At 40.7% G+C, this 25024-nt stretch overlaps 2 protein-coding genes across 4 annotated transcripts in view; both read left to right on the top strand.

Moving 5' to 3' along the window:
• Positions 1-586: 586 nt before the first annotated feature.
• Positions 587-16006, top strand: cxvih10orf90 (chromosome XVI C10orf90 homolog). 3 transcript variants are annotated; one of them, XR_002043122.2, is made up of 12 exons: positions 587-743; positions 874-1643; positions 2968-3034; positions 5239-5330; positions 6595-7903; positions 9521-9673; positions 9986-10116; positions 10545-10716; positions 11888-11951; positions 12394-12484; positions 14267-14372; positions 15263-16006. XR_002043122.2 is itself a non-coding variant. In XM_019278752.2 (11 exons), exons 2-11 carry the CDS (start codon positions 1053-1055, stop codon positions 14303-14305), a joined length of 2709 nt encoding a protein of 902 aa, XP_019134297.2. In that variant the 5' UTR covers positions 587-743; positions 874-1052; the 3' UTR covers positions 14306-16006. The 3 variants fall into 3 exon arrangements, 2 of the variants coding, with proteins under 2 accessions (XP_019134297.2, XP_019134298.2); XM_019278752.2 differs by having other exon boundaries at positions 14267-16006; XM_019278753.2 differs by having other exon boundaries at positions 9992-10116; positions 14267-16006.
• A 1663-nt stretch (positions 16007-17669) lies between these two features.
• The window catches only part of adam12a (ADAM metallopeptidase domain 12a), a 71957-nt gene continuing 64602 nt past the window's right edge, over positions 17670-25024 (top strand). Inside the window, exon 1 of the mRNA XM_019278746.2 lies at positions 17670-18312. Coding sequence (XP_019134291.2) covers positions 17730-18312 — 583 coding nt within the window. The 5' untranslated portion in view covers positions 17670-17729. The remainder of the gene's footprint in view (positions 18313-25024) is intronic.

Consider the following 25024-nt stretch of genomic DNA (forward strand, 5'->3'; position numbering starts at 1 on the left):
TGTGTTTAACTGCTTCTAAATAAAATCTGAAGCCTCCAGCTAGACAAGTTTCATCTGTCTTGTAAATCTCTCGCATTATGGGACATCATGTGGGTCACAGTTAGTTAACCAGGAGGACACTGGCCCATTTTTAAGACAGTCTTGCAAAAGTCACATGGCTTGCATAGAGGCTCGAGGATAGCAGTGTCTCATCATCAGCCACCAACCACGAGATCACAGGGAAGAGCAGAAACATGGGCAATGCACCAAAGAGGATTTCTGAAGCAGTAAGTGATTCATGGAATAACACGGATAATCTGCTCATTAGTGATGCTCTATCGTTTGTTAGGACGCCTGAATATCAGGAGGTTTGATTCTTTTAAACATTGTGTGGTAGTGTGCCTAACTTGCATAAACCCAAAATTAGACTGATTCATGATTAAAATGCTGAATATTAATGATGTTCATTGTCTAAACTGAGATCTTGTTACGTCATGCATTGCATCAACAAGTGTTTGTGTTTTCTTTAGGCCCGCCCACCTCTCTGTCTCTTTCCATCTCCCTCTCTCTGTATTGGATATTCAGCCCTTGTGCTCAGTAACTCTTTTGTTCACCAAAGCATCCCTCACATTGCTACATGCCTGACTGGAGACAGTACCCACTAGCACCTAGTTTATATCAAGACAAAGAGTGTTTACTTCCTACGCACTAAGGACTGTGGAGAGCTGGAAGTGAGGGGGGAAAGGATGGTTTGTCAGTAACTGGTAAGTAATCGTATCAGCAGCTCTGCACAGTGGTGCAATGAAAGCAGGAAACTGAAGTATGTCTCATGACCTAGAATAATTTGCACTTATTTCTCATTCTTAACCGTATTCTGATACGTTCTCTTAACAGATCCCTAACAAAGATGACCTCCAGCATTCTCGTAGCTACTAATTCCTTGCAGTGCAGTTCTGGCACATGGTAAAAAGTCCAGTTGAGCCAGGGGATACTCATTAATACCTCCACTGTAGAGGGCCTTTATCGTGGGCTGAAACTCGAGAGCTGTGAGTGGTTACCTGAGCTCCAGAGGGATGACTCTCCGCAGGCCAGCTGCCCACCTACGTAGAGCTCCGGGTTGGAGGAGATCAGGAGATGAATCCTACTGGGAGAGTTTATTAGCAGAGGGAGAGGTTTTGCCCCCTGTCTCTCGCCCCCCACGTACACCTCGGCCCCAGAGCGCCATTGAAGGAGGCCAGCTGGACGACTGGCTGAAGCACCTGCAGAGGATGCAGTGCGACCTCCTCGGAGCCCCAGTTCACGATCAGGTTCCAGCTTTTAATGATCGGACAACTTCCATGCCTGTTCTCAACAAAGAGCCAACGGGACGTGCCTGGAGACAGCCAGGGATTCCCTCCTTCAGCAGGGGTTCATCTTCATGCGGGAGTCCAAGCCGGTGTGAGAGTTCTCTAGGCAGCCAGGAATCCCTCCAAACTGGGTTTTTGTCTCCTCCAGAGCGAAGAGGAAGCTGGGAGAGAGCTCATATCATGCAGGCCCCAAGGAAGGAGCAAACTGAACTCAGTTATCTTGCTCCAGTCAAAATTGGGTGGCTGCCTATCCAAAGAAGAGTGATGATGGCTGACACTTGCAACCAAAGTCAGTTTTTGGACCACTCTGCTGGGCAGGTAAACACTTATAGACAGCCAACAAAGCTTTAGGCATATATTCATAAAGTTTTCCAACACAGCATTTTTTGATGTTTCTGGAATTCTTCAACTGTATACTCAGCAACCCAGTTCATTTTTAGGGCTCCTTACACTTATTTTGGAGCGCTGAGAATTCTTGTCTCAGAGAATGGAAGAGCTTTAGTCTCTATTCTTTAGAGTATCAACCTTTTAAAACAGTCCTTTACAAAAACGTTTGACTGATTTAGCCTGGATTCGGCACTGACACCCTCTCAGACTGTGTGATTGTGATTCTTACATGTTAGTTAGACAGTCTAAGCTCTGCAATTCTGAAGGTAAAATGCTGTGTAATGGAGGTGATGGTGCGTAGTGCCGGGCAAGGCAGACTCAAACACACACACACACACAGTGCCACAGAGAGCCATTTGTAGTCAAGTCTCAGTTACCCAGGGAGAAGGCAGAGCTCTGGCATCCTTTGAAAACAGCTTACTCTGCAGGAACTCCACAAATTCTCGAAAGGTTTATCGCTCATTTGGAGCTATGGCAGCAGATAGAGCTTTGTGCCCTAAGAGAATGCAAGTCAATGGGAGTCTTACCCAGTGAATTGATAATATGACTTCAAAATTGATAAGTTGCTGTACTGTACTAGAGATTTGAGATTTTGAAATGATGCACAGAGCACATCCTCTTCCCTTGTAACTCTTCACTGGAAATAAAAAATATATATGTAAAGTAAGTGTTGAGATTTTTGGGGGGATTTTCACCAGTAGCTTAAATCAAAAGTTGGTTGAAGTGATATTTATGTGCCCTAGTTCTACAAGGTTATGCTTAAAAGAATATATTTTGAAGAAATAAACCTATTGCTTTCTTTGCCAAGAGTTAGACTAGGTGATCAATACCACTCTGAGGGTCAATATTGATATTGGCTGTTAGCTTAGCTTAGCATACAGACGGAAAACAAGGGAAACAGCAAGGATTTTATATGTTTTGGTTTCCATAATGCTGTAAATGAATAATATTTAATATGTTTACAGCAAATGTTTACCGGTGTTGGTATGTTTTGCTTCGTTTGGACAGAGACAGGCTATCCTTTTACCTGTTTTCAGTATTTGTGAGAGGCTAAGCTAACTGGTTACTGGCTCTAGCAATGGCCCCATATTTACCATACAAACATTAGAGTACCAATCTTTTCATCTAACTCTCAGCAAGGAAGCAATTAAGTCCCTAAACTATTGAACTGTCTGAGATATACAGTACCTACTTTGATGCAAAGGTATGTTTTTGATGATATCTTCTAAATCTTTTAATTGGTCCCCTTTTTTAGATGAAACTGAAGCAACCAATTACTCCAACCTTCCAGAAGAATCAAGCAACGTCCAAAACTTACCATGGTATGTACCATAAAAAAAAACAGAATTTAAAACTCTATTGCACGAGAGAGAAAAAAAGAAAGAGAAAAATTCCAACATAACACACAAAGGTTCTGTTTCTATTGATTTTTAGTGCACGATCAGTGCGAGAACAAATATGGCTACAGGGTACCTGCAGAGGCCGGGTTAGCCAGCGGAAGAACAACAGCTTATTTCAGGGCTGACTTGCTACACAGTTTACCTGCCTCTAATCAGCTCCTTGCAGCACTGTTGCCCCTGTCCTCTTTCAAGCACTCCACACTGACTGACTGGATGATCACTTTAAACAACAACCCCTAAAAACAAAGTCAATTTCCAGTACACGACTGGAACTCCTTTTAGTAGGATTGCGGGTAAAGGAAATCGGCGCTACGAGGCTTGAAAAGGTGACGGGAAGAAATTGGGGAAACAGAAAGATATGAGAGATACAGACTAGAAGGAGAAGGAGCCCTGTTAATCTTTAAACATGGCAGCCCCACACTCACTGGGTTTGATCTGAGGTTTGATCTTCCAACCTCGTCCTTGTTTATACATAGATTATTCTGGCATGGCTTAGGCTGCTTGCAGAAATCAAAGCAATTTATCCCAGACAGCAAAGAACTTTGATAGAGATAAACCTTATTAACATCATACACTGTTGGATAAAAGCTACATGCACAGGTTGTTCTGACATAATGAAAAGTATAATCATGTTAGACTATGATTAATTATTATTTTCCATCTCCATATGGGCTATTTTATAGATAAGACTGTTTTTTAACAGTCCTTATGAGCCATATGCTGTATAGGTTGTACAACTTACACCTTTGCATATAAAATATAAATATTTCCAGAGGTGATCTTAGATAAATTATAAATCTCTTGCTAGTTATTCAAATGGACCATAAATATTCACATTTTTAGTTACTTCACTGTGATCAATTACTGTGATTAATGCAGGTACATGTAGACAAATCGGCTAGGGCTGAAATCCCAACAATGAGTCGAATAAATATGTTGAACAAGAAACAAAAAATCTATATGCAGGACGGCATCCAAATATGCCTTGTTTTGATGCTAGTTGCTTTTGCTCAGTTGTCAGAACATTTAAAATCCACAATTCCACATCTGAAACCAAATGAAAGGAAATCAGAAACTCCAGCCACAATTATTCCAGCGAGAATTGCCTCGGTAATACTCCAGCTAGTAAATTATCCCTCCTATTTCTCATTCTTTCGTCTTAAAAAAAAATAAATCTTTCTGGTTGTTGCTGACAACCGTTGCAGAAGTAGTTTTAATCACACTCGATGTCTCATTGCAGACACTTAGTGCCCTCTTCCTCCATAAAAGTCACATTTTACAAACTTATAAAATGACCTGATGTTAATGAGCAAATGATAATAAAATTGGATCTTGTGCTCCAAAGGCCTTTATGTTTAGACAGGCTGGCCAATTTTCACCCCGCTCACACTTACTATTTAGATAAAACTCGTGTGGATGAGGAATAAATTGGTAGGGAGGGGACTTCAGAGGGTTTTTGCCATATGGCCTTGCTTCTTTATTTTCCTCTGGGATATTAAGGTCAGCTGTTGATTCAGGGAAAAAAGGGTTATTTGAGCACAGCTAGTGGAGGTAATGAGAGAAGCTCATTCAGGAGGGGGGTGGTATAAGTCGGAGCGCGGCCCTTTATAGAGAAATAAATTAGACATATAGAGATGGCGGCAGGTGGAATAATGTCTCAGATAGACTAGCGTCCCTTATGGCACCCCGAAAGTTACATTTTGTTTTGTTTTTTCAGCTGTGATCACGTTTGCAAAGTGGTGCAATTTTCATCTTGTCTCCTGTTTTCTCCCTTAAAACAAAACAACAACAAAAAAAAAACACATGGCATTCAAGGGTTATCCCAAAGTGAGAGCCAGTCGCCATGGTAACAGCAGCAGGTGTAAATGCAGTCAGGCAGGCAGTCAGGGGGGCAATAGAGTCTGTCAGGGCTGAGAGGCAGACCAGTCAAGTTGCTATGTCTCCTGAAGAAGCAGGGAAGTGGCTCCGGGGTGGTGCTAGATTCACTTTATTGTGCCAACGTCAATTATTGACAGTGTCAACATTGCTATACAGTCAGGGGACTGTGTGTGTGTAAAAGAGAAAGAGAAGGAGCATGTCTTGGGAGGAATGTGACAGTGGATCATTTGTTTTGCCTTGAAACATAGATGAAGAGGTGGAGAAAAGTCGCACACGTTCGAGTGCTTTGGGTGTGAAGACGTGGCCAACATTTGATCAAGACTCTCCCATTGCTGAACAGGTAACCTGTAACACTTCTGACATGATTGTTTTTTTTACACTGAGCTCAGGATAAGCCAGGAGCTAACACTACACGAGGAGAATATTATGACAGATATCAATATGTGTTGGGGAGTGCATTTCATGTCTGCCTGGTAAGTTAGGTGAGTAATGTGTGCTTGTGTTATGCTTTCTGATGCTTAAGTCGGTGTCTCCAATTAATAAACCATAATAGATTTAGTGTTTCGCTGTTAGCTTGGTTGGACACTCATAATATTAGACAAACCAAAGGCCTGAATGCAGAACAGTCACTGAAATAAAAAAGAAAAAAAAGACTTGTGATCAACACAAAGGCAACTGACCAGTGTCTGCTTTATTGACCATTACCTTCACAGATGTCAGGGTGCTTGTGCTCTCTGCCTCCAGCAGCATTTATCCTCAGCGACGCGATGCAGAGTTAGACCATTTTGTACAGATGACAAACAAGTCTATTTGTTATACAAGATTTAACTGGATAAATTGCATGCAACCTTAATTGCTGCAGAGTAAGTGGTGGATTTATGCATATATGAATGTGATCATAATTTGAGAAATCAGTGAGCTGCAGTCCATAAAAGACAGAAATAAATAGACTATTTACCGCAGTGCAAATGCATGCAGAGCTTGTTGAAATTCCTCAAACATTTTGTTTAGAGTCAATTACTTCCATGGATTATGCAACATTGATAAAAGAAGTATCAGGAATGTATGTCACATCGTAAACCTGCAGGCCAGTGGGACATATCAGCATTTCTCCATAAGCACCATCAGTATCCCCTAGCCCAAGGACCAGAATCTGTTTTTGTCTTTGAGTTTCTATTGAGGATAGAGTCTCATTGTGATTCTGTGAGGGATAAGTCACGCTGTGTGCTGGCCTCGCCTGCTGCTGCTTCCATTGCGACTAGGGCATGCACTGTGTCAAGCATGAGGAGAGTCATCTGACTAAAGAACAAACAGCAGAGCCCTGAAGAAAAACTAGACAGCTGACCTGTTGTTGATATAAAGATATGTCGTATTGTCAATAACTCATGCCATATTAAATGATGTTATGTTTCGTTTTCTGTATTTGCCACTTGAAAACAGGAGCTCAAATTGGCGAGATGAATGTACAGCATATGGTTTATTGTGTTGATTAATGACAAAACATTTATCTAGAGACATTAGCAACAACAGGAGGGTGGGATGGGATTTCCATGCATAATTAAGGATATTTATCACATAGAATCTCTTTTATCCACACGCTGTAGGTGCCAGAAAAACAAAACTTTACGGCTAACGAAGGGGACAGACCTTTTGGCTGGCAAGCTCTGAGAAGAGGTTGGAATACCAACAGGGTGTCATCTTTCCCTGGAGGCAGTCAGTCCAATGAGCCCTCCACAGGGACCAGCTCAGATCTCAACAGGAAGTCCCCTCTAATGAAAACAACCAGCATAGAACCCCTCAAGCGTTCTCTTCATCGAACAACTTCTGCCGATCCCTGTAAACCACACAGTCTGTTTCAAGGGACAAACAGCACAGAGACATACAAGTCATATACTCCTTTGCATAGGACAAGCAGTGTTCAGCCTGTAAGGGCAACAGCCCCGCTGTCACAAAGCTCTGCTGTGACTACAATCATCCCTCAGAACAAAGCAAGCTTCTCCTCCATCACCATCTCCTCCAGGAAAGTGTGCAGATCGGCTAGTTTGCCTGGCTCAGACACCAGTCACTCTTCCCAATCCAGTCAATCCCCTTCTCCGACACCACCCAACAACGAGTCCATGGACCCAAACCCAAGGCAGGTCACAGTGCAGAGGAAGGCCACTATAGTAAAAGTGACAGAGCAATGTATGATGGCCAGCTCTGCCCCGAGCACAGAAAGGACCCCACCAGCTAGCCATGATCTAGACGCAGTGGTCCACAGACGAAAGGCTACCATTATCAAAGTGACAGAGCACAGGGAGAGCTACAGCCCAGCTAAAGTAGGAAGTGGGATAAGGCACCCAGAATACAGGCACAGCTACACAGAGGGAGTGTACAAGGAAAACAGCATGTGGAGTCAGGGAAACCATTCAGAACACAATGCGGCACCTTCATATCACCATCTGGATTCCACAAAGAGGCCAAACTCTGCTGCAGTGCCAAATAAATCCACTTCAGATGCAGAGAGAAACGGCGGAACACTACACAGGTCCACACTGAGCCTTTTTATGAGCACCCCCCCTGCCATAGCTTCACCCGCTCCCTCAGAGGTTCCTCTGAGAGCTCTTGGACGGAGATCGGACACACCGCACAGACCACTGAGCTGCTATGGCAATGTGTTCGGACACACTGAGCCAAGCAAGGAGAAGGTGACACAACCAGCTGCCAGGAAATGGAGCTTTGGGCTCCCGCAAGAGACCAATATCAACCCTGTGAACTCCGACAGTAGTTTCATCAGCCCTCAAACAGCAGTGAAAGAAACGGGTCAGCTAGTGGGAGGCACGTTGGAGCCAAACGGACACGAGAAAGAAAGACTGCTGCCAGAGAATGCAGAGAGGAGAGTGTCCCCCTGTCTAACTCTCATCAAGGCCCCGGGTAGGTTTCTCTTTCCCACTGTGACAGTCTTCCTGTCAGCGCACAGCCTCCCATTGTCTCTGATCTCCATTTTCAAAGGATGGCAGTGCCTAAATATACACATCCTTTGTGCCATTTGTGTGTTCTACCTTGAAGTTATTATGTTCTGGGGCTCAACTCTCAGATTTGATATTGTCTTTCACCTTTGATGTCTTATTGATAGGCATAATTAGATCCTGTTGAGATGATTCCTTTATCTGTTGCCTTGAGCACAGTTGACACTCATGCCAGATATCTGCGTCGATGTCAGATAACATCCTCTAGTTGCAGAGGCCCCATTGGCAGCCACAGACCTTTTCTCATTATCACCTTCTTTTATTTTCCCACGCACCTCTTTGCATGTATAATCTATTCTAGGCTTCCCTTTCACTCTTTCACTGACAGCACAGGGGAGGAAGGGAAATCACAAGCTGCTAAACATGGTGAAAATAAAGCATTAGGATGTGTTAGAATCAATTTTAACATCCAGATCCTGTAATGTAGCTATTACATTTGGGTGTGTTTCTTTGCAGTAATCATGTCGTGGGGACAAGACTCACATTGTGGAGACACATTGTGGGGTCCAAAATCCGGTTTCACCAAGTTATCTGTTTTCTTTAGGATTGAGTTTTTAGTTACGGTTTGACTTGGGCATAGGTTAAGGGTAGTGAGGTTAAGTTTAATAAGTATAAAGCCAGAATTTAAAAGATTGTTAGCATCAAATCTGACAATGGAGAGAAATAGGTAGCCTGGCTCCGTCCAACGCTTGTGTTATATTATGTTTGTTCAGTTGTATGAGCTATGTTTTTTTTGTTTTTTTGGCTGGGAGCACTACCTGGAGCCTCTGCTGGTTGCCTGGCAACCTCACTGTGATGACAAGACAATCAAACGTGTTAATTAATGAGGTTTAGGTGCATGGAGTCGATTTTTTTTTTTTTTTTTAAAGCTTTGGACCGGTCTTTTGACATACGAATATAAGTGTTGTACTGACCTTCTCATCTAACTTATGGCAAGTAAGAGAATAAACATTTCCCAAAATGTCAAACTTTATTCCTTTAGTGAAGTCTCCATAGAGAGAATGCAGAACCGTTTCAACGCTTCAGATGAATAATCAGATATGTAAGCTGTGAGGAATGTTGCTGCCTTATGTTTTATTTCTCCTTGATTTTAGAAATTGGTTGAGAGTGTGAAGTCAAGTCATCAAGACTCCAGCCATCCTTTCATTATGTATAATGACTGTAGCGATCAGCTCAAGCTGTTGTTTGGCAGAACATTCAGGTGAATTAGTAATATAAGGAGGGAGTATTCTGCTGTACAAGTGTGCTTCTTTATTCATTATGTCTTTTCTCTGTGTTAAATTATTTTTTAATCACATTTATTAACAGTGTCATCAATTAATTATTAAAGCCTGAGGCAACGTCATTTAAATTTAATGTTTGATACAGTCAAACCTCCGAATGAGGCCGGACATTATGAAATGTTGTTCAAATCTGCCTGTGTTGCACAGCAGCCAAATGGCAGCTGAATATCAGCCAGTGTCACTGTTTTACTTTTACTGTTTTTACCCTTGAGTTTCATCAAAGTCTTCTCGCATTTCAGATCCACACTCACATCAGTCTCCAGAGGAAGTGCTTGCCCTCAATGCAGCTGCGATCATAGCAAATATTAAACTGCAAAGACAACTTAGTAAGAAGAAAACACCAAATGGCAATTCTGTGAAGGACACTGCTGCATCACCCCAGGGAAACACTGGTATTATGACTTCTCTCTTCATCTGTAATCATGATTTCTCACCCTGTAAAACACTGATCTTTGTTGCAATTAACTGAAAATATTGCAAGCTTAACACTTTCTTTTCAGTGCTACACTCTTTGAGTGAATCAATACAGATATAGTGAAATTCCTTGGCTCTTACGTACTGTGTGCCTGCTTGATTCATACCAAGAAGCAATATGTCATGGCAGGCCCAGAGGCTTTTGAGCAACTGTGCATTGTGCACAGGCATGTGAAGCAGAGCCAGGTGTAAATGAAACGCAAACAATTTGATTTTCTCTGCCTTGGTAGTGACAGATGAGGGGAAATGTATGAAGTCACGTCCGGATCAAAGCCCAGAACGGCAACACAACCAGCCTCATGCTGCATTTGTTCCACTGAGTCTTGAACCCGAAAGTTCAACTGAAACCTTTTCTCTGCAGGTGAGTTCAGAGCTGTTTTTTTAACTAATAAAACAAAAGGTTAGGGTGTGTGTTTCAACCAGTATAACCAAAGAGTGATTTCATTTTAAAAGCCGAGGAGGTAAAAGTATCTGGTATTTCACCAAAAGATTAGAGGTTAGAGAAAAGTTGCGGGGGGAAAAATTTTTTTTGTTCTTTGTAAATCCCTATGATATTAATTATGTGACCTCTCAGGTTAACTTTAAAACTCTTTGGGGATTTTTCACCCCCAGGCCTGCAACCACTCAAACACACTACAATGTCAGCAAAAAGGAAAGACACATGGACTGACTTTGGAGTTTTTCATAGGATGACCTAGGGTTATATTCTGGGGGAAAGTGAAGGTGGAAATAGGGGAGCTGGACTTAAATGTTTTGTCAAGAAGACCAATATGTTTTTGATTTTGGCAGGAAGCACTCCAGAGGTCCAGACCAGACTTCATCAGTCGTTCTCAGGGTAGACTAAGAGAACTGGAGCAAAGGACACAAAAGAGGAGGGAGCGGCCCGATTTGGTAGAACCGCACTCGGACGCTGCTCTCGGCCAGAGGAGAGTTCACAATGCCCGGTCTACCTCTCTGAACGGTATTGTGCCAACAGCCACCCTCACCTCTCTCATTCACTGTACTGTCCATTGTCCCATCCCAGCTGCAGTGGCTGTTTGCCACATGACCAATCACACACATACAGACACAGAACAAAGAGTGAGGGCAGTCCTTTTTCAGCCAATTTGTGTTGTTTTTTTTAAAGCTCATACACGCATTATGAAATTTAGGCCATTGATAGGTGACATTGTGCCCATTTATACCGTATTTACCAACCCAAAATACTTAATTTGCATTGATTTTAGACAGGGTGGCCCACTACAGCTACTCAATGACAAGCAAACAACGTATTGAGCTTGTGTACTACTATCAAGTACAGGATTTAATATATATAAATTGCATATAGCATAAATATAATGCACAAAGAATATGACATATTATATTTAGGATGGATCCTATGACTGGCCAGCATCTGCAGTGTAATGAAAATCAACTATTTTGAGGTAAACTGTAAGGTAAAAATAAGGAGAAGGAGAGAAAGAGTGTGAACTAGCACACAGAGCAAAGCTGTGACTAAATACAATGAAAGGCCCTTAAAGTCAGATATGCAAGTGGTCCTCTATTGAATAAAAAGGTTTCAGAATCAATGCCAGCATTTGATTTCAGCAGGAAATATTTCGGTGTCCTTCAAATGTCATTAAGCTCCTGATGCGATGTTCTGTCTGATGAGATTTGAGAGTGGCAAGCTGCACAGTAAACAATAAAGAATTTAAAGAATTGTGACAGGGATTTTGAAGCTCTTTCTGCCCTCTACTGGCCATAACAGAAACATTCACCTGTGGGTCAATGACAGCTGGGACAGTGACAGATTTAGAGGGGTAGAGAGTTTTTAAAAATCACATTACTTCAGTGATGCTTTCATTATTGCTCATGAATGCGATGATGAACTTAAATATTTAACGGGAACAAACTTTTGCATGATAGTGATATAAAATGATACATAAGATGTCTTGATAAGTGAGCAGAGAAAGTGGAATTCATGTCCTTATTTAAGTCTTGTCTCCTCTTCCTGGATAATATAACGCAATATAATCTTTTTTTTTTTTCTGATAGGAGGATTTCAGTCTCTTCAAATACCAGGAAAAGTTAAAGTGATTCACTGCCATGCTTTGTGTGTATGAACGTGTGTGTGTGTGTGTGTGTGTTTCCAGATAACCTTTTCAAACACAGAGATAGAGCCATTACTGGGAAAGAGATGCAGCTCAGATCCAAGTGGTGAGTTCCATCTCAATCTGCCGCAGCAGATTCATCCTTATCTCTCCCTGCTTTCGCATGTGAAGGCAGGACGGCTATCTGTGACATCTCCATACAAATATGTCGTTGTTTCTCTGCCAAGACTTTTGCTCTAATTATGTTTATTCCCTTTCCTTTCCTTGCCTTGCTTGTTTATTTTCCTTCCTGCCAGATCCACCTATTGATTAGGAAGGAGTGTTAGACTGAGGTGTAGAAAATATAGTTGATATACAGAAAAACAGTGGTGCATGGAATGATTTAAAATACTTAAATTTAGCTATAAAACTGTTTTTTTTTAGGATTGTATGTGATTTAGTTCTTGGTGTCTTTGCATAATAGATATGTGCATTGTTGTACTATTTTTAAATAGAACTTTTTCTTCACCAACAACCATAAAAGACTGAAAATCATCATTTTGTTACAGCACGCTTGCAGAGGTGAAGAGGAAGAAGGAGGAAGAGAAGAAGAGGGAGGTGTGCTTGAGCAACAGACAGCGAGGTGAACTTTTCAAAAAGGTAATCCATATATCTTTTTGTCAAAACGCAGATAAATAAACCCATCAAAACTGCACTGACCCGCAGTCAAACACCATTCAAACCCACATCACATCAATTTATTTTGAAGTCTTGTGAAGATCCCAGAGTTTCCAAATATGTCAAACATGTCAAGTTGAATTTGGGGGATTTTTTTTCTATAGAATAATGCAAAAGACATAGACAAGACAAAGTCAAACGGTGTAACCATAAAATAGTTTCAACGAAGGGCTGGAGCAACTTGATACGTAATCTACAGTCTGTGATACTGACAGACAGTGGAATAAGATGATCTTCATACCATAAGAAAAAGAACTGCATTAGTGTAAACAGACATTTCATTTCTCCTAATATTTAAGCACCAGGTCCGTCTATTTTGACTTCCCTGAAGTTGTTATAAATATGCAGAAATTATGCATTAGATTACCAAATCCCTGAAAATATGGAATAAGGCGAATAACCCCAAAACAGCTCACCGTTGTGTTAACAAGTACTTGCCTGAGACACCGAACAGAACATTAATTGTGTATATGACCCACACGCGATTGAGCACATAATAACACACCTTTCTCCTACAAGCTCAGTTAAACCTCGCAAAGGGTGAAGCATTTTGCAGTAATGGCCAACACTAAAAAAGCTGTAGTAATATTGCAGATTTTCCTCTCTTCTCTGCTCAGCAGTGCAAGCTGCTGAAAATATAATGGCTTCCAATCGCCTACCAACATCATTAACTGAAAAGACTGGCATTAAGTGGGACCATTAAGGTTGAACTTAAACACAAAAACAAGGGGGTGGGTGGGCAGCATGATATTTTTATTCTCTGATTAACAGTGGTTGATTTCTTTTATCCCCCTTCATAGTTGTCTAATGAAACAATGTTGGGTAATTTTTGAAGAAGGAATTCACATTTCTATTGAGTGTCTTTACACTGTTTCTGCAGCTCATATTTAATGTCAAAGTCACAATTACACAATCTAATCAACAGCTTTATACATTTTATTTTATTTTTTAATTAAATCTTCCAAGATATAATAATAATAAGTGTAGGGTTGAGGGAAGAGTTGAATGACGTTGGACAGTTGGAGGATTTCTTGAGCTCGTCTTTGCCCTTATGAACAATGAGCACATTGCTCCACTAGATGTCGCCACTGCCAAACTTTTGCTATTTTCTTGCACTTGTTTTAAAAAAGCTGGGAAAAAAACTACGCTTCAGAAACATTTTCACCATGTGAAGTGGGCGTTATTAGTTCCTTTTATTGTATGGTCAATAATTATCACCGTTTAATTTGCTAGCGGAATTTGAGTCGCTCTCTCCTTCTCTAATGCACCCCACACCCTCTGCCTCATTATGGAGAGAAACTGTGAACAGTGTCATTGTGCTGAGTGTATGGAGGCCTGTATTCCTTGTGAAACAAAAGGGCCCTTCAGTGGCAGAGAGGGGCTTACAGTGCTGTGCCACCATTCAGCCGAGCTGCAGACAGTGTGGGTGCCCACACACAGCTGCTCCACCCACACCGCTTGCTATGGCAGATAACATGAAGAAGAGGGTCGATGCCAGAGATCCAGCAGGTCCTGAAAGAGGAGCTGAACGGTGTGGGTGAGGGAGGACGACAGGGACCAGGCTTCAACCCTGTTTTCACACAGGACTGTTTGATTTGAAGCTGGAATGTGTTTTGCTGTTGTGAGGCCTAGACTGATGATCTCTAGCTCCCATTCTGTCATAAGCATTTTTAGTAATCTGAGTGTTTTGTTTTCTTGTTACAGAAACTGTTGGATCAGATTCTTCAAAGGAGCAACAGCTGAGTGATTGGCAACAGATGAAGATTAAGACATGGAAAAAGCCTGTAGCATTCTCTAACAGACAGATGAAGTGAGCTTTGGCCTTTGACAGTGCTGAATATGAATTAAAATGTCAGTGTAGGTCTTCATATAACTTTAGCTGTTTTCTACTCTTGTCTATCTGCCTTACATTTGAATCACAGAGCTTAACATCTGTTCAAAAGATAAATCCATGGCGATCTTTCAAAAACTCAGAAGGTCATTTAACATCACTTACCTCTGTCTTGAAGGTTTTTCCAGAACCTTCAAAGACTCTTCTGCCCATCTGGATAAAAAAATATATTCAAATGCACAATAAAAAAAAAATACAACCTTTTAATCTGTTTCCCTTATTGTGACTAGTATTTTCTAATCCAACAAAGCTCCTTGCTCTTTTTTATGTGACACCACATGAATATATATAACGTTAACACAGATATGCCTGATAATAAAACTTTTTAAAATTCTTGTTAATGTGTCGTACAAATCTTTCAAGGAGATATGCATATATTCGCTTGTATAAAGAAACAGAGTAGCAGTTTGGGAGAGCTTAAATAGCTTAAAAATGTATTTTATTGTGCAGCGGACAGAAAGAGATTTAATGCACTGTGCAGAAGAGTCCTTAAAATTTTAGGAAATACCTACAGAACAGTGCTAAATGATCTTCTGGAGTTTTGAAAGATTGCCATAGATATGTCTTTTGAGAAAAAACAGATGCTAATCTGTGAGATTCAGCTGTCCTAGCTGCCCTTTTGGTATGCAACTGGAAATTATGATGGCCAAAATGGATGTACTGTATGAAATCATGTCTCAACACTCTGTCTTGGTTGTAATCATATCGAGCCTCAGAGACTGATACCATTTAGATGTAACGTCAAAAATGTATGTAATGTATCAGCGTTATCTTGCTTTCACTTGATTGCAAATTGCCTTTCTTTCCAGAATACGTTGTGTAATGGGATGCAGAGTAACTGATGTCCTCGCGCAGTCACTTTCACATGATCTCATGTGATGTGAAGCAGTGATATAAAACAAAATCACTCATTATGTTGCACAGTCCCATCCAAGACAGTCTTCAACCACCGCTGTCTTCATTATATAACTAATAAGCGGAAAGAAGCCTGAAGTGGGCTCTGCCATCATTCAGTGCCGGCTATTAGCTGCTAAGATGAAGGAATGTGACCTCTCCTCAGTGGAAATGCCCCGTTAATGGACAGTGCTGGTTTGAATGGAGCTTTTGTCTCTGTCTTTGTCTCATGATAGACTTGGGTCTGCCATTCTAGATTTAGAGTTGTGTGTTTTTGATCCAAAGTGAACTGCTGCACAACGTGACGGAGCTGGGCATGAATCAAAAGTGAGTTATTTTTGGAATAATAGACAACAGAGCAGAAGCCCTTTTTCATTTTCCTTAATTGTTATTTTACTCATTAGCCTTTAAGTTGTGTCATCCATCTCAATTTGCTCTGACGTCTTGGAGAAGACAATTGCTACTCACTGTTTTTGCACATTTGTGTGTGTGTGTGTGTGTTTGTGTGTGTGTGTTTGGATGGTAGGAGATTATTAATAACAGGACTCATGATCCATAATTGATCTAGAAAGTATAATAAGACAGCTATGCACATGGGTTGTTTTCTCAATTCTACAAAGGTTTTACTATGCAATGTAACATGAAAAAAATACACTTACACTGTGACTATTTCATATATATTTTATATTTGGGTTGTGTTTAGGTATGTTGTTTAATTTTCTTCCAAATGTGATAATAAAATGTGTCTCTTGTGTAAAGTTGTGTTTTTCCAAACCTCAAAAAAAATAACAGCAGTGAGATATAATAACTTCCATGAAGCTGGGATTTATTATTGAGCACAATCTGTCCTAGCACACTAACAGAGAATCCTATTTTACCACCCGCTCCCCTCTGCCCCTTATCACCTTCCTCTGAGCTTCCCCTGGTGCTAAAAAAAGAGCAGAAGATCAGCTCTTCGTAACATCCCATAGCCGAATGTTGAGTTCCAGTAAAATGAGCGTGCAGAGAATACTCTTCAGTATTCTTTCATTTCCATTCATTTGATCTAGTAGGGATATTTTTGAGAAATTGAGGTTTCTGAGCATCATGACACCGGGCTGCACCCCTATAGTTCCTGCATTTCAAAATTTCATTTTAAGTCTCCATGCTGGGAGAACAATGCTGTACTTTAATTTTCTCCTGTTGCGGGAGAAAAAGCTTTCAGGAACCCAACCTGCATGATCTGCCTGTTTTCTGCATGCATTTGAAAGCCATGTGGTGCACACAATGAAGAGCACATAGGAGCAGAGGCAAAGTGTTTGAATGAGCCTTGTAGAGTAATCTTTTAGTGTATTGCAATGCCTTAATGACAGCTTGAGTCTGTGATTCTCATGAATATATCTGATGCTGATATTTTGATTCTGGTGTGTGTTCTGTACACTGAGAGCAGACTGTCCAACCAATTGCATTCAATTTGCATTTGAATTTTTTTTATTTTTTTTTTACCACACAATGCTGCTTTCATCTCACTCTGACTGAATAACAACATGTATCCATAATCATAACATCTGCGAGTTGTCTAGACTATATAATTCAAATTTACACTCAGTGTGGGGTGATACACTTTGTGTGCGCCTGTCGAGCCTGTTGGGTCAAGTTGAGAAAGAGATACCAAGAGAGACGCCGGAAATTAAGCTGTTTGCCTTCAAAGTAAAACGCTAGGTTCACACCCTGTATCCTGCACCTTTGCAGGCTGCTACTTTTTTATAAGGCAGTAAACATTTGTGCAGAAATCCATCTGTAATTGACAAAATTATCTTGACTCAAGGTCCACTTACGAGCTTTGTTGGGACACCACTTACAAATTGCTGCTGGTTTTAACTGTTCATTTGAAGAACTGGAACCAGCACATGTTCATATGCCATTAAATATGTAATTTCCCCTTAATTAAAGACCTAAATCAGTTCCCCTGAAGCTACTTGAGCTTGTTTGGAGACTATTCACTGCATCTCACAGTGAAAGTACATTTAAAAACTTAAAAGAGACAACAAACACATAAGGAATTTATCAAAAAAGAATGGACAACAAGCTCAACAGTAGACTTAAGCATTAAACTACTAAATACAGATAAAAATATATATGAATATTTAGATATATGTATGTATAAACATCAATGACATGTGTAGACCGAATAAGGATAGAGCAATAGTAAAAAAATAAATAAAAATAAATAAATGTGTCAAAGGTGCAGCATCATAAAGGTCATATTGGAGATTTATTTTGAAAGCTGAAGCCTAAACCTGTGTTTGGTTTGTTTCCGGTAACTTGACGCTGCTTCTTCACTGACCATGGACGCCTCGCGTGGTAGGCACTAGGACCTCGCGGAGCGTTTGATTGGAGCACATGGTCCTCGCTCATAAGACAACACTTCTCTTCAGTAATTGGCCTGGAATTGATGTCATTCCAGTGGGCGACAGAGACAACAGCAGCCTGTGTGTCTGTCAGTGTTTGTCATCGCTCTCTTCTTCGTTTTCTCCCCAATTTCTTTACTTTTTTTTTTTTTTTTTTTTTTTTTTTTTTTCTTTTGCTCTCCTTGCGCGCGCGCGAGCTCTGCAGCTTTCCCCCTTGTGTGAATGGAGAGAGCGCGCGGAGTTGAATCAGCTGTCGCCGGGATTTCCTAAAGCTCCAGCTCATACACTTGATCATATTTCAGGAAGTCACTTTTATTTTTTATTTTATTTTTTTGTTTTGGGGGGGTGGGGTGGCGGCGGTGGTGGATCTCTGCACATCAGCTGTTGTGGTGGAGGACTGTGTGATTTGTGTGATGGTTGCGCTGCAGTGAAAACACTTGGGCAGACCCAGTCCAAGCTTCAGCCGGGCATCATGAATCCCTGGAGCCGGCCTCTGAACTTTATTTTGACAGCACTTCAGGCTTTATCTGTGTCTGTATGCGTGTGTGACAGCGTGTTCTCCACATCTGCTGAAGGTAAGAGGTGAAGATGCCAAAAGCTTTTCCCTTTTTATATCCAAGATCCATGCGTAAAAGTAGTAAATAGATTCTTAATTATTTTATTTCTGGGAGAATGTTGATTTTTTTTTTTTAAATTTTGCATCAGGAAACATGAAGAAAAATCTATTTTGACCATCTTGAAATGATCCTGTCTGCATCTGTCATTGTGAATTTTGCCTGCACTCTATTTTCTATTCTACTCTGCTGATTCTTCATTCATGTCTCCCCTTTGGGCTGTTTTTGGGTACATCATGTGTTATGAAAGCCTTTGTTAGTAGACCAGACTTAGAGATCTGTAACACATGTTGAGGCAGAATGACTCTCCTGTGTAAACACACTTTTTATTTTTTTTCATTTATGGATTTCTGTCATTCTCTCCAACAGATCTGTGTGTGAAAAAGCTGAACATCAAATTTTAGCTTGCAGTCCATCCATCCAGTGTGCACCTCAGATGAGATGCTGTATAATTGATGATGCTGAAGCTCTTTTTTTTTAAGTATTCACCGATAGCACTGGAGGCGTTTCGCTGTTGCTTAAAGCATACTTCAATCTTTAAAGGCACTTTAATTCACACTTCAGTTTTTCAATTATCGATGAATTCCAGGGTTATTTTAACGGCAGACATTGAATAAAAGTCACGTTATTGGTGTCAACTTAAGAAGTCAAGTAGTGTTTTTAGAAACCTATATATTTATTATGTTTATGACGTCCCAGCAAGAAATAGAAATGAAAAATAGCTGCTTGAGAGCTCTTCAAATGTGACCTCACAGTGTAAATGGTAAACAGACTGGATTTATATAGCGCTTTTCTTATATACCGAACATTAAAAGTGCTTTTACAACACTTCACATTCACCCATTCACTCGCACATTCCACACACTGATGGCAGAAGCTGCCATGCATCAGGAGCGATACAGCGCTCCCTATCCAAAGCACTCACTCACCCAACCACACAGAGTCACACAGATGTCACAGCCATTAGGGGCTTCATTTAGATCCAGTATCTTGCTCAAAGACACTTTGACTGGTCTGTTGGTGCAGGAAAATTGAACCAGCAACCCTCTGATTACTAGATAACCGGCTCCACCAACTAATTTGTTCCTGTCTATATGCTTGTCCCACACTGTGTTTGCAACCCTTTGGGCTGTGGCCCATGATATCTCAGTCACCAGTGGTCCATGTAGACACAGTATGTGAAATAGTGGGGAGTGGAGTGAGCCTCCAGAACACTTTAACATTGAAACGCACTGCCACTCACGACGCTTGCTGTGGAATCTTGGGAATTAATTACCAGCAAGGGCAAATGTGTGAAAGTGGGATTCAAAGCATGAGGAAGTTGTTCATTTATTCATCAACAGCTCATCATCATCAGAAGTTGGCCTTTTATGCGTTCATTCTCATGGGGTCAGACTCTTCGAAAACCACCATCTCTAGTTCGTTCATATGTGTGTGTGGTTGGGGAGAGTCTGAAAGCTGATGTGTTGGAAGGATGTTTACCTGCTTGGGGTTATTTGGGCTGATTGAGATAAATGAATGAAGGGAGCTGTGTGAACAAGTACAGGTTACATTTAAAGGTCCTTGTGTTAGGGTGATCCTTGGCAGAATATAGCACAAATGGAATATAATATTAAGAGGTTTGTTTGCTACCTTAGGATGAATCCTTTTATATCTACACAGGGGGTCTTCTTTCATGGAGTCTGCCATGTTGCACCACCATTTTTCTACAGCAGCCTAGAGTGGACAAACCAAACACCTGCTCTAGAGGTGCTCACTGCTAGATTCCACTAAATCCAACACACTGGACTTTTTTTAAAGGACAAAAATAATCAAATGGTGTCAAATTCAGGGAGATGACTGACTTCATGTAAATACTGAAACTACCAGTCTTATGTTCAAAAACTTTCATCATTTAGGTCATTTAAGTAAGTAAAAATGCCACATATTTCCTGTTTCCAGCCTCTCAAAAAGTGAAGTCTTTCTCTGTATCTGTTGTATTATTTCAAACTGAATATGTTTTGGACTGTTGGCACTTTGAAGATGTAACCTTGGAAGTTGTGAGTGGATTTTCTTTTCCCACATTTCTTTAGGACTATTTATAGACAAAACAACTGTTCGATTAATGAAAATAATTAGTTGCAGCTTACTTCATCGTTAAAGCATAACGAGTGGGAATGATTAGTGCACCCTTTTTATGAGTCTGTGCTCTGCTTCCAGACTGTGCATTTTTGTCTTTGCTGTCAGGAAAATTTAAGGCTGCTAAGAAAAGATGGACCAGTTCAGATCCAGGCAGTGTCATGTCGGCACATTTCATGACACCTCTCTCCATCTGTCTTGCGTATGTTTCGGTCCTAGACGGGAATCATTTGTAACTGATTTCCTCCGACGGTTGACACACTGAGTGTCAGACAATATTTACTAGCCAGCTGTACTGCTTTAGCCAACATGACTCTCTCCGCCTCGAGCGCTGCATGCAGCTTGCGTGCTGCACACACAGACAAATGAAAGTTGAGCTGAGAATATATTTTTGGACTGTAGTAAAACATTCCTTTAGCAAACAGTGTCCTCCCCTAGAGAGACATTATCACTGTGATGTGACCCATCTCAAGTCAGAGGTATTTAGTATCTTTTCAGTATGAATGGATTCAGATCTTCCAGATGAGTTGCTCAGGATAGTTAAGACCCAGGAGGCTGGTAAGAAGAGTTGGCCGATCTGTGCTTGTGCATTAAGTCAGATTGATCAACCAGTTGCTGTTCCGCAGAGGGGATATTTATATAGGAAGGGGAAAATAGCTGGACTGTGCACATGTGGCCTGACCCTACATGTGTTGCATTAATTTCTTCGAAGCTGCTTTGGACTCATTTGACCCCCCCCAAGTCCACTCCTAACAACACACAAACTGAAACCCGATGCTGGCTCTGGACTTTCTCATTGGACTATCACACCCAGACAGGTCAGAGTTGAGCTCACCACAGCTTTCCCCAAGCGTCTTTTCTCTTGTCTGGTCAGAGAGCCCAGTTGGCTCAGATATCTTGTCCGTGTCAAATCTATCTGGGTTAGTTCAAGTTTCACTCCATCAGAAGAAATCACAGTTTCTAAACCTGCAGTACTCTAGGCATAGTTTAATACATAAATACTCTAAATGGAAGTCATTGGCAATGTTCCACCTATGGATGTCATTTCACCTGTGCATTTTCTGCTATGACAAGTGAAATGGCTGCTGGGGGGGGGGGGCATTACCACCCTTTAAAGTTGTTATGGCCAGTATATACACCACATGGGAACAAGGGTGGAGTCTGACTCCTCTTAATAGGAGGAGTTCCCCTGAAAACATTATTTGTGAACTTTGGGCCGTCTTTAAAATATTCACAATACTATTTTTGCCATAGATTATTTTTGTGTATGTTCATCATCATAGGTCATGTGTAAAATAAGACTATTATTGATTCATGAATGAGGGTAATTCATCACTTTAGTAAAAATACGTTTCATCAACGTGTTGTGGAGCAATTTTATAATCTTGACTGGCTTTAACTCAAAGATCAGAAAAACAAACTTCCTCAGTCTGCATGCTGAATTACCATTATTAATTTCACTGTTTTGTAGTCAGCACACTGTGAGTCACAGTCAGACCTTCTTTGAGTCATGCACAAACTAATTTGTAGTTTTGTGTTTGTGTGTTTCCCCTGACAAATTCAAACATTCCCTCTCATTTTAATGCTTTTTTTGTGCTCCACCAACGCCTGAGAAAAAGATCTAATTCTTCAGCCAAATATTCTAAATTTATGTTATGTTCAACTTTAACTTTATTGGCTTCAAGTTCGATTGTTGTTCTACTTTAGTTAGGTCGAAGTCATCTAATTGCTAACTTTGTCTGTCACTCATAAGCTGAGCAGTTAGCATACGCTGCATCTTTTCCTGGAAACAGGTCTGATGAGAGTGGTTAGACTGAACAATAAAGTAAATGGTCTATAAAACCATAATAATGAGCTAACAGGATGAAAAGACTTGAGATGTGGGAAACTGCAGAGTTAGGTGATAATTCTGTTTGGCCCGTGACACCTTTTACATTACATGAATTACCAAGGACACTGATTTACGAGTGTCCCAGGTGAATTAGTAGAAGTCAGCTTTACAGTTATAGTGGCCCACAGAGTAGCAGCATTGCATTTCCAAAGTAGAGGGTAAACAGACTCTATTTAAAGCAGCAAAATCCATCCATCCACTCATCCATTATCTGCAACAGCTTATCTACATCAGGGTCACAGGGGGCTGGAGCCTATCCCAGCTGACTTTAGGTGAGATAAAGCAGAAAATCTTTTTGTAAAATTAAGAACACAGCAATATTTTTTTGGCCACTTGGGGGCAGTAGACCAAACTGTAAATACTATACTTTCATATTATTGGGTTTCGGTGATCTTGTTAGCAATTCAAATTGTGTTTGTAGCCACTAATGTTAGTCTAGTATAAAGTATAAATATATTTTTTCATCAATCTGACATGGAACAACTATCAGCATCTACCTTTTTATAATCCTACCTGCAGAGGAATCAAGAACACGAATTGCAATCCTAGATTAATGTACTACACTGTAGGTACTTTAGGATCTTCCCCATTTGACTAGATCCATATGAACTTGCAGACATTGTCTTCCACTGAGATTTGAAAGAAGAAGAAGAATTTTATGCCTTAGCTCGGTACAATCTATCTTTCAGCCTGGCATACAGCATCCGCCTGGATTTCACCTTTTCTGCAACAAGAAGGGAAATGCCGCAATATGTTTCCTAATAGGCACATGTGTTAACAGGAACAAGACAGGTCACCTCCTACCTGGGTGAGTTTCTAACAAATTGGCCCAAAGTTCTGCTGCTGCCAGTTGTTTTGTCTGCATCTGTATGAGTTATTTTTCACAGGCAGACCTGAGATGTATTTTTTAGTCAAGCGGAACAAGCATCACATCAAATGGCCACATACCGATGAAAGTTTGATGTAGAACTTTAAGATTGCTACAAGTTTGGGTTGGTTGTTTTCAGGTTTTCTAATATCCAGTTAAAATAGTAGTTCTTGGTTTATATTATAATATCAAGAACTCAAGTTGATGTCTTAAAATCACCTTGTCCGACCAGCAGTCTAAAAACCAAAGATACTCAAAACAAGATAAGGAAAATCAGTGAATCGTCACACTTGTATGGAACCCAGGAGGTGTCCTTGAGGAAGATAAAACTCAAGCTAATACATGGGCATGAATGATTATATCGGGAACACAAATGGCTTTTTTCTTCTCCATAACACCGAAAGCCAGAAAAATGAATGTTTAGCATTTTTGCTTGATGAACGACTTAAAACAAATGCAATTAAGCATAAGTTGCATATTTTTCTGATCAAATCAACTTATCGATTAATCAAATAGCCATATCAGCGCTAATTTAGTTTCATCATACACTGATTTCTGTCTTATCCTCTACCTGTGTGACTTGTAAAGACCCTGTCTTGCCCGAGGTAATGAGATGGTTGCCAAATAATAACTTGAGAATCCATAATAATATAGCAGCCCCCCTTTTTTCCTTTCTCTTTCTGTCTCTTTGGTGTGGCTTGAGTTTTTGTTGCTTTGAATATAAGCCAGACATGTGCTTCCAATGACAGAGAGGGGTTCCAGGACACTGTAAATGAAATCCATCATCAGAATCATATTAACAAGCTTTCAGCCAGCTCTGCTCCAGAAGCTTGCCGACTCTGACCTTTGTTGCTAAGGCACACGGGCTCCATGCCAGGCACCGAGCACCGCTTTCGCAGTCGGGGAGGCGTAACGGTGTCACCCGCCAGGGGCGTAACGGCACGGCTTCTCGGACAACATTAGCCTCCTGCTGAGCCAACGGGAAATTCTGCTGCAGGACCATCTATTTCCCATAGAGTAATTATGTGCTGACATCAGGCTAGTGTGACAGTAAATGAGTTCAGTATATAAGCTGGGGGTAAAAAAGACAGAGACAGAAAAACAAAAGAGCTATTTACCAGAAGAGGGAGCCCAGTGTTAAACGGCTTGATTATGACCCTATTTATGCTCTGAAAAAGGCCAATAAATCCAACCATTAACAACTCTTGCTGCTGTAAATTTTGACACCCTGCTACCTTATTAGATCTGATTTAGGGAGACCTTCTTTCCAGTTTGAGCGGATTCATATAACCATGATGTCACCTTCAGGTTTCCTAGTGCAACCCCCCAGGGTGTTGACATAGTGGCCCCCAAATGGGTCAGATGTTTACTGTGGAAAGAAGCCAAGATTACCAAGCACTTTTCACCTTTGCTCTGTAATCCCTATGAACCCTGCACTGTGGCTCGAGGAACAAATTACATGGAGCGAGGTCCTGCTTCCCAAATATGCTGCTTTTCTCTGTTATGATCTGTCTGATATTTCATCAGTGATTCATCTCTGCGTTTTTAGGTCTATTAAATGTCACGAAATAGTAATACATGCTCATCACAAGAGCCCAAGGTGACACCCTGAATTGCTTGTTTTGTGCAATTAATAGTCCCAAGATACGATGTTTTTTTTTACAGTTCTACTTAAAACACAGCACATTTTTGCCACTTTCCTTATGTTTATGTTGATGATTGATCCTCTGTGAATCCACTAATAAATTACTTGTCTAATTGTTTCTGCACAAATAAATTCGAGATGGAATGTTTGG

This window comes from Larimichthys crocea, chromosome XVI (assembly GCF_000972845.2).
Source record: "Larimichthys crocea isolate SSNF chromosome XVI, L_crocea_2.0, whole genome shotgun sequence".
NCBI classification, from domain to species: Eukaryota; Metazoa; Chordata; class Actinopteri; family Sciaenidae; genus Larimichthys; species Larimichthys crocea.